Source organism: Sus scrofa, chromosome 3 (genome assembly GCF_054392235.1).
Source record: "Sus scrofa isolate SSC_HxYL_T2T_F1_AM1 chromosome 3, Sscrofa_HxYL_maternal_Yorkshire_Landrace_v2.0, whole genome shotgun sequence".
NCBI classification, from domain to species: Eukaryota; Metazoa; Chordata; class Mammalia; order Artiodactyla; family Suidae; genus Sus; species Sus scrofa.
Window position 1 is genome coordinate 10,917,201 of NC_139385.1, and position 10,213 is coordinate 10,927,413.

The 10,213-nt window shown below is 53.4% G+C and overlaps 1 protein-coding gene across 1 annotated transcript; it reads right to left on the reverse strand.

The window, feature by feature from the left end:
- Positions 1–8,764: 8,764 nt before the first annotated feature.
- CLDN3 (claudin 3) lies at positions 8,765–9,794 on the reverse strand. The gene is given in 2 exon segments (NM_001160075.1): positions 8,765–9,067; positions 9,308–9,794. Coding segments are annotated over 2 exon segments (426 nt in total). The 5' UTR covers positions 9,653–9,794; the 3' UTR covers positions 8,765–8,986.
- Between the last annotated feature and the right edge of the window lie 419 nt (positions 9,795–10,213).

Below are 10,213 nucleotides of genomic sequence, written 5' to 3' on the forward strand. Positions count from 1 at the left end.
CCAGGAAGCTGTTATAGTTTTCCAGCTGAGACAAGATGGTAACTTTTCATTTTTATTTTTTATTTATTTATTTTGTCTTTTTTTAGGGCCACACCTGGGACATATGGAGATTCCCAGGCTAGGGATCGAATTGGAGTTACAACTGCTGGCCTAAGCCACAGCCACAGCAACGCAGGATCTGAGCCGTGTTTGCGACTTACACAACAGCTCTCGGATCCTTAACCCACTGAGCAAGGCCAGGGATTGAACTCATGTCCTCATGGATGCTAGTTGGGTTCGTTAACCACTGAGCCACAACGGGAACTCCAAGATGGTAACTTTTGACTGGGAGGTATCTGTGGAGATAGAGGTAGATGGATTTGAGATATGTTTTGAGTTAGAATCAGTAGGATTGGATGAAGAAATAGATGGATACAGAGGAAGAGGATGGTGAGGAGAAGGAAGAACTCAAGGACAACTCCCAAGTTGCTGGACTGAGCACAAGGGTGGGTATTTGTGCCATTTACAGAGATGGGGAAGGCTAGAGAGGAATTTTTTTCCCTCTAAGGGTACTAGTGATAGGGAGAAACTAGAGTTCCACTGGAGGCATGTTAAGTTTGAGATGCCCCTGAGATAGCATAATAGTTAACATTTATTTAGTGTTTCTCACATGCCAAGTACTGTTCCAAGTGCTTTATCTCCATTAACTCATTTACACCTCATAGTGATTGTGAGAGGGTGCATGTATGTATAGCTGAGAGAATTGAGCCACGGAGAGGTTAGTTAATTGCCCGTGATCACACAGCTTGGAAGCTGCAGGGCCAGGACCCAGTCCCGAGGGGATTGGGCTCCAGTGGCCATGCTGTTAACCACTGCCCTCACTGTCTTCGCGGTATACGAGGAGGCAGCTGGATGGCTGAGTGGGGAGCTGGGCAGAGAGGTCTGGAGCTGGAGAATGTTAAAGCTGGGGGGCATGGAGAGACCCTCAAAGTGGGTAATGGTACATTGGAGGGAGAGAAGAGGGCCTAAGACAGGACCTTTGGAGGATGGCGGGAGGGGAGGTGGAGGCCGTGTGCACAGAGGGACGAGGAAGGCCCGGTGAGGGTGGTGTCTCAACGGGCAGGACGAGCAGGAGCTCTGAGGGAGAGCGAGCAATCATCCCCGTCAGAAGCTGCTGAGGGGGGTTCCTGAGGGGAGTTCCCGCTCTGGAACAACGGCTTCGACTGCAGTGGCTCAGTTGCTGCGGAGGTGCGGGTTCGACCCCCGGCCAGGCGCAAGGGGTTAAAGGATCAGGAGCTGCTGCAGCTGTGGCCTCGGGAGCACCTGTGGCTCAGATTCAATCCTTGGCCTGGAAAATTCCGGTGCGGCCAAAAAAAAAAAAAAAAAAAGAATATAGGAAAAAAAAAAAAAATGTTGCTGAGAATGTGAGTAAGCTCCTGAGAGAAAACTGACCGTTGGCCATGGCAACCTGGAGGCCACTGGGACCTTGCCAGGAGCAGCGTGGAGTGGCGAAGGAGAGGGGGCAGGAGCAGATGGGAGTGGCTCATGGGTATGTGGGTGGGGAAGCGAAATTGAAGGGGGAGTGAGATAACTCTTGAGATGAGCAGAGCAATGGGGTGGCATCTGTTTGGACATGTGAAGTCGAGGAAACATTTTTTTTAAAGATGAGATACTCAACCATGTTTATATGTTGATGTGAAGGACTCAGTAGAGAGCGGGTGGTGTTTGGTAACGCAAGAGAAAGAAGGTATTTCTGAGGGAGATTTTTCTCTGCCAATACAGGTTTACCTTTTTGATTTTTATCTTTAATTTTAAACACTTAAACATTTTTATTTATTTTTATTATTTATTTATTTAACTTAGTTTATAGGGTCTACCTTTATTTATCTATTTTTTTGTCTTTTGTCTTTTTAGGGCCGCACTTGCGGCATGTGGAGGTTCCCAGGCTAGGGGTCTAATTGGAGCTACCGCTGCCAGCCTACACCACAGCTACAGCAATGCAGGATCTGAACTGCATCTGCGACCTACATCACAGTTCACGGCAACGCTAGATCCTTAACCCACTGATCAAGGCCAGGGCTCGAACCCCCAACCACATGATTCCTAGTCGGATTTGTTTCTGCTGTGCCACGACGGGAACTCCTGCTTTATCTTAAAATAAATCTCAGATATCATACTATTTATTCTGTAACTATTTCAATATGTCTCTCTAAAAGCTAATGTCTTTTAAACATAAACCACCATGTCATTTACATAATTTAAAAGGTAATCATTCCTTAGTTCCCTAATATTATCAATTACCCATTTAATGTTCACTTTCCTAATTGTCTCACAAATGCCACAATTAAGATCCACAACTGAGATTGGTTGATATGTCTTTTGTTTCTTCTTTTTTGACCTATAGTCTCTGCCTCTCATTTTCTTCCCTTGAATTTTGTTGTTGTTGAAGAACCCATTTATTTGTCCAATAAAGTTCTCTACACCTTAATTGTGCTAACTGTATTCTGTGTAAATGTGTTCCTCTCTCCTTTGCATGTCCTGCAAGTTGATGTTGGATCTAGAAAACCGAACGGATGCAGGTTTTATTTATTTCTTATTTTTATTTTTGCTTTTCTGCAACTACTCCACAAGAGACGTTGTACTTGATTCACGGCAGCCAAATTGTACTGATTAGAACAACTTTGGTTGGAAACCCCAAGTCAGACCAGCTTAACCAATAAGAAAAGCCGCATCTCCCACAACCAGAGAGCTGGAGTAACCTGAGGGCCCCAGGGAGGAGACAGTTACTGAACAGAAAAAGTTTCCTGGGCTCCAGGTTCCTCTTCTCCAGGTTGATGTTTTCATTGTTAGCCGCATCCTAGGGCTTGCTCTCTTTAGAATTCACGTTGGCAATAGAATTCTAGATGTCACCTCCTGACAGGAGAACCTCCAGGGGATGACAAGATACTTGCTTTCTTAGGTGTGGAAGCCTAGCCCTGCCGCCTAGCAACAGTCCTTCCGCCTGTCTCATTGGCTGCAATTGTCACGTGGCCATTCTGAACCAATCATCATGGAGGGAAAGAGACTAACCCTCATGATTGGCTCAGTCTAATCAGCAATAATCACCGGAGCTGGAGGTAGAGTCTGTTGCAGTTACCTATAGCTGCATAAAATGAATATTGCACGTTCCTGCTTAGTGAATATTTCTGAAGGAAAATGTTACCTAGAAGTGGAATTGCTGGATCTCAGACTATTTTTATACTTATAAGGTCCTTTATTTTATTTCATTTATTTATTTATTTATTTATTATTATTATTTTTTGCTATTTCTTGGGCCGCTCCCGCGGCATATGGAAGTTCCCAGGCTAGGGGTCTAATCGGAGCTGTGGCCACCGGCCTACGCCAGAGCCATAGCAACGCAGGATCTGAGCCGTGTCTGCAACCTACACCACAGCTCACGGCAACGCCGGATCATTAACCCACTGAGCAAGGGCAGGGACCAAACCCGCAACCTCATGGTTCCTAGTCGTATTCGTTAACCACTGCGCCACGACGGGAACTCCAAGGTCCTTTATTTTATACAGAAGTGATCAAATTGTCCTCTAAAAAATTGATTGTTGTGTCAATATACACTTCACCAACGGCGGAAAGGGAAAACAAGAGTCAGAGGAGTGCAGTGGTTAAAAACTGGGCTCTAGCAGGCACTATGCCTGGCTTCAAAGCCCAGCACCTGGAGTTCCCGCTGTGGCGCCGCAGAAATGAATCCAAGTAGTGACCACAAGGTTGCAGGTTCAATCCCTGGTGTCGCTGAGTGGGTTGGGGATCTGGTGTTGCCGTGAGCTGTGGTGAGAGTCGCAAATGCGGCTCGAATCCCCTGTTGCTGTGGCTGTGGCATAGGCCAGCAGCCACAGCTCCAATTCGACCCCTAGCATGGGAACCTCTATGTGCCACAGGTATGGCCCTAAAAAAAAAAAAAAAAAAGGCCCAGCGCCTCTAAGTAACATCCCTATGAATTTTGGGCAACTAGTATAACTTCTCTGTGCCTCAGTTTTCCTACCTCTCTATGGGGAGGCAGTGGAGCAAGGTGGAGAGTGCCGGCAGAAACTGAGAGGCGAGCCTGGCTCTGGCCTTGTAGGGGCTCTTAAAGCATGCCATGGGGTCTGAGTGGACTCTTAAGAGCCATGTGGGCTTAGGGGATTGGAAGGATTTTAAACAGGAGAGTGACATGTCCAGATTCAGGACTGTGTCACTTGGCTATACCAAATGGAAAGGGACAGAACAGGGTTGAAGGTGTGAAGAGGGAAGCTGGAGGCCTGAGACCTTCTTGAGGCTGTTACAGAGAGATGGCGGTAGCCTCGTGGGAGTCATGGCCGTGCAGGTGCTTCAGAGAGGCACTAGAGGCATCTAGAAATAATGACAAGGTCGACAGGTAATTGACAGGCTGATAACTGACAGGAGGTGGCAGGGCTTGGAGCCCAGGCTCATCACCTTGTGAGCCTTGGTGGCCTCACTGTGTGATGTCTACCTTGCAGGGTTCTGATAGGGATTAAATAGAGCAGGGACAATATCACTGCTCTTACAGTGGAGAGCCAGAGGTGGCTGGTGACTTGCCCAAGGTCCCTCAGGGAGCACAAGGGCCAATGCCCTTGCTCTCTTTACCTGCTCCGCAGAGCATGCTTTTCTTGGCAAGGATGACCTTAAGTGGAGCCCTGGCAGGGGAGGGAGAAGGAAGGTACTGTCTGTTCCTTCAGGCCTGCTGCAGACCTTGAGAGAGCCACAATAAATGCTGTGTTTGTTTGATAAAGCACTTGGCTTTTGGTCTCGGTAGGAGGAAGAGCAAGAGCTAGAACAGGTGTGGCAAGGCCAGAGCAGCTGGCCTGCAGCACAACAGTGGGAGGTGGGGTGGAACAGAGCCCCAGGGCCTGGCAGGGGGGCTCCAGGGGCTGTGAATTTTGAAGAAATCCAGGGACTTCCTCATAACCCAGCCCTCTCCCTCCAGCTACATTCCCAGAAGGCTTCCTGGCTGAATACACCAAACTTAGTGATACCAATTCATGTTAATTGAGGTTCCGCTGTGTGTCTAGCATCCTGCCAGGTGCTTTTCATGCACGTTGACAAGGCTTTATTCCACAAATGGGTGCTGACCTGCAGTGGGTGTTGCAGACCGAGAGAAGCTCGGGACAGAGCCCCTGACCTGGGGAGGGGACGTCTCACAAGAAACTGTACAATAGCGAAGTATGTACTGTGATGCAGGGAGATTAGACTGCATGGGAATCAATGGCTCAGCTCATCCTCCACACAGCCCATTGCTCCTGTCATACCCATTTTGTAGATGAGAAAACTAGGGCTCAGAGAGTGAATGGCTCTGCTTACCAGGTCAGTTTGGTTCTAATTTTCTTCTGCTGGGGACGATAAGGATAAAGATGAGGATGGAAAAGGTAAGTTGGAGGGGGTCTCGTGAGTCATTTGGTCCAATTTCCATGTTGAAATGATGGGGAAACTGAGACCCAGAAGGGATTTGCTTAGAGTCATGTGGGAAAAGGAGTAGCTCTAGAAACCAGCTGACTCCCAGTCCAGGGTGTTTCTTCACCTCAAATGCCTTTCTCTTCTCTAGTGGTCTGAAGATTTCCTGGGACCCCTCAGGTGGGACCCTCCTCGGTTTGTGATCAGTATGCTGCCAACTCCACCCCCTCTGTTTAGATTCTTAACTTTGGAAAGAATAAGAAGCGGTTGAATTCAGACAGATCCTGAAGTTAGGCCAGAATGTGTGTGCGTGTCGGGTGGGAGGGTGTGGGATGGGGCAGGATACCTCATTACTGGCCAGGGGAGACCAGGCTGGGGGGTCAGGGGTGGGGCTGAGGCTCTAGAGCCCCTCCCACCCCACCCGAGGATCTGATGGGGTCCGTCTGCCTTCTCTGCCACATTCCTCTGGCTTGGGGGTGCTGGGGAAGGGCCTGAGGCTGCAGCTCTGGCACAGCGTGGCTGGGAGGCATTGCGTCCAGGCTGCCTTCTTGAAGCCAGCCATAAGGGAATGATCTTGCTCCTGCCCTCAGGGCCCTCTGGGACAAAGAAGCTACCCAGTGTCCCTTCATGCTGGCATGGTCCAACCTGACTCCCTGCTTCCCCTGGCCAGAGACTGTGGGGGCAGCTGCAATCCCTTGGCCCTCTGCCTACACCCCCAACCCCATCCCAGACAGGCCAGGAGAACATTTCTTGGTTCCCTCCTCCTCGACAGCAAGCCTCCTCCCTCTCTGATTCTCCCCCCATCCCCTCCCCTTCACTGACCCCCTTCCCTCTCATTAGGCTCCCTCCCCTCACTGATGCACCCTCCCCCCACTAACTTCTCCTCCCCTGGGGCCTCCCCAAGGAGCCCCTCCCCCTTTCTGAGCCCCGCCCCTCTCTGAGCCCACACCTCCTCCCTCCAGGGCTCCCTAGGATCTATCTCCATCAGCCCCCCTTCATCTTCATCTTCCCTTTCACCCTCCCTCTTTCCCTCCCCCCAGGCCTGAAGGCTGGTTCCCAAAGGGGACAGGGTTAGAGAGAGAATAATGGCGTCCCCAAGTCTTTCCTGGAATCTCACAGAGAATGAATGACCTACAGCCAGGGTGCGCTGACTCTTCATACTACCTACTTCCCCCTCCAGTCATAAAGGCTGACGACACGCTCCTTAACTAGAGGAGGATTTGGGGGGACTATGTGGAGCATTCTATGGACAAATTGGGGCTTTTTGCTTTCTTTTTGCTGCAGGCCAAGAAGTTTGAGATCCAATAACTTTGAAATAATTTCAAGCCTCCACAATCCCAAACACCTGTCCCGTGACTCTTGCTCCCCTGCAAGCTGCTCCCCTGGCCTGGATTCCCTTTATAAGCAAATCTCTTGGACGCATGGTCTGCGTATTCCGTTTCTGCTTCTCATCTCCCATTTATGTTTCTGTCCACCGCATCTGCCCTCACACCTCTTGCCAAGGCTGCCAGTGACCCCTTGCTGCTTGAGATCCCCAGGCTTCTTGCCTGACCACTTCTGCAGCCTCAGATGCCAATTCCAACACCTGCCTTCTTGAAACTCTTTTTGTTCTCTTTGGTTTCTAGACTGACCTCACCCACTTCCCTGGTTTCGATTGCCATCTGTAGTTAACAACAGCCAGGTTTACTACTAGAGGTTTCCAGATCTCTCTATGCCCTGCCACTTCCCGGACATCTGCTTGGAGGTCCCACAGGCTTACCAAACTCACTTCACTCACAGCGGAACCCATCATCTTCCCCAGCAGCCTTGGTCCTATTTTGGTCAATGGCACCACGATCCAATCAGTGACCTAGGGTGGAAAATTGGGGTTATCCCACCTCTTTCTGCTCCCTCACCCCACATATCCAAATGGTTCTGCAGCCCTGCTCATCCTGCTTCTTTTACAGCCCCTACCAGGACGTGTCCCCTGTCCTAAGGTCCCCGCATTATTTCTGGGCTGCATAGCCTCTAAGATGATCTCTCACTTTCATCCCCCCCTCTTTGAGGCCCAGTTCTGCAGGGGCTGCTGGAGAGGTTATTTTATTTTATGTATAAATTTTTTAGGACCATGCCTGCGGCATACGGAAGTCCCAGACCTGGGGTCAAATTGGAGCTGCAGCTGCCTGCCGACTCCACAGCCACAGTGACAGGGGATCAGAGCCATGTCTGCAACCTATGCCACAGCTCACGGCAGTGCTGGATCCTTACCCCACTGACTGAGGCCAGGGATGGAACCTGCATCCTCAGGGATACTTGTTGGGTTGTAAACTCACTGAGCCACAACAGGAACTCCTGGAGAGGTCATTTTAGAGTGTAAATCTGCTGTGACTGTCCTGCTGTGATTCCCATTACATCAGAGTAAGGTCCAAAGTCTGTCATTCTGTACACTAGACTCTCTGGGCCTTGGCCTCCTCTGTGTCCAGGGCCTCATTGTCACTTCCTCCCTGACTCTGCTACCCACCCAGGCAAGTGGAACCCCCGCTTTCCTGGCTCCAGACACTGGCCCCTTTCCCCACTGCCTGAACCTCCTGTGCCTTCTCCAAGACACAAGTGCTTCCAAATCCTGTTTACTTTAGGCATTAGAGTGTCACCGGAGAGATCTGAGTCCCTCCGCCCAACCCCCCTTAGCCTCCCTCAAGGGTTTCAGGAAGAAAATGTCGCCCGCCTGTCTCCCCTCTCTCCATTCTAGTGCAAAGATTCCACCCAGCTTCCTTTGGGGGGGTGTTTTACCAGAACAATAGATCTTTTTGTTCTCTTTTCTCAAATATGAAATCGTAGCATTGAATGTGCTCTTTCACCGGCCACAGGGGCCATCCAGGTGTGCAGGAGCCTGTGGACCGCCGGCGCTCCAGGCACAAACCCTGGAGAAGGGGGTCCCTGAACTCTCCTCCCTCTTCCCGGTGCCTGGAAGCGCTCACATCCGCCGCTAGAGATGGGGCCTTCCCCGTCTGAACCCCCAGTGACTAGGTCAAAGGGCCACCTGGCTAGCGAGCACTCAGCCCCATTTACAACCCTACTTTCTCAGCTACCGAAACTAGCCCTCTCTCAGCTTCCTATTGGGCGGCGGGAAAGCAGAATGCAGCCAAGGCCAACCGTGGCGGGGGCGCTCCGCAAGGCGGAGGAGGCCTGTCGGCACTCGGGACAAGGAGGCGCCGGCAACTGCAAAACGAAAGGTTTTTATTGAAAAATATCAAGTGGCCCTTTTCAAGACTGCGGGTCCCTGCCCAGCGAGGGCTCTGAGGCCACAGCCCGACGGGGCAGGCAAGTAGCGGCGGTCACCCCGGCCCCGCGCTCCAGAGGGGCGAGGTTTCATGGTCCGTGCTGACTGGTCTCTGGGCTCCGCAATCCCGCTCCCCGGCCCGAGGAGGGGTGGCAGCTGGGGAGGGTGACACCGGGCGGGCCCCTCCCAGTCCGGCGAGAGAGCTGCCTAGCATCTGGGTGGACTGGTCTCGGATGCAAGGCCGCACGGAGGACTGGTGGGCGCACGAGCTCGTGGGGGTGGTGGGGACTCTCCGCGGCTGCCCCCTCATACGTAGTCCTTGCGGTCGTAGGCCGTGCCGGTGCCGGTGCCCGGCCCGACGGTGGAGCGCGGCGCGGAGTAGAGGATCTTGGCGGGCGTGTACTTCTTTTCTCTCGGCGGGCACGAGCAGCAGAGCAGCGCGCCCCCCAGCAGCTGCAGTGCGGCGGCCGCCCAGCCCACGTACAGCGCGGAGCCCATCTCGCGCTTTTGCGCGTCGGGCACCAAGGGATTGTAGAAGTCCCGGATGATGGTGTTGGCCGACCAGGACACCGGCACGAGGGTGAGCAAGGCGGCCAGCAGAAAGAGCACGCCCGCCACGATGGTGATCTTGGCTTTGGCCGTGTCGTCCTGCACGCAGTTGGTGCACTGGGCGCCCACAAGCGCCACAAGGAGCCCAAAGGCGGCCAGCAGGATGGCGACGACGATGAGGGCGCGGGCCGCCTGCAGGTCCTGCGGCAGCGCCAGCAGAGAGTCGTACACTTTGCACTGCATCTGGCCCGTGCTCTGCACCACGCAGTTCATCCACAGGCCCTCCCAGGTGATCTGCGCTGTGATAATGCTGCTGCCGATGAAGGCCGTGACGCGCCACATGGGCAGCGCGCAGCACACGATGGTGCTCAGCCAGCCCATGACGGCTAGCGAGGTGCCCGCGATCTCCAGGCCCATGGACATGGCTGCTGCTCCAAAGCCGGCTCGGCCGGGCAGCTCCGGGTGCGGGACGACGAGGGGCCGGGGCCGCTGGGGCCTGGTTGCGAACGGCTCTGCGCCGCTGGATGGACGCCCCGACGGACGGACGGATAGACGGACACGAGGACCGCGCGCGCACTAACGGCTCTGCCCGCTCGCGCAGCGGCTGCGCCTGCACCTGCTTGTGGCTTTGTAGGCGGGCGCCGGCGACTGGGCTGGCCCTGGGCTGGGGCCGGTTGGTCTTCGATCCGGGCCCAGCACTCCGGCGGGGGCGGGAGGGGCGGAGCCGCGCTCTCCCCGGCCTGGGGACAGTGACGTGGCCCCTCTTCCCACCTTCACTGGGCGCCCTGGGAGGAAGGACTTGGCTACGAGTGGCTCTCGGCGCGGGGGTGGGGGTGCCAAGAGAGGGCGGGGCCGGGACCTGAGCCCCCGCCCCTCGCTCCTGGTCCCCCACTGCTCGGGAACGAATTCTCCCGGGAATGGGGTGAAAAGCACAACCTACTTAACACTTCCCTAACCGACCTCCCTATTTTCAGCGCCTTTGGC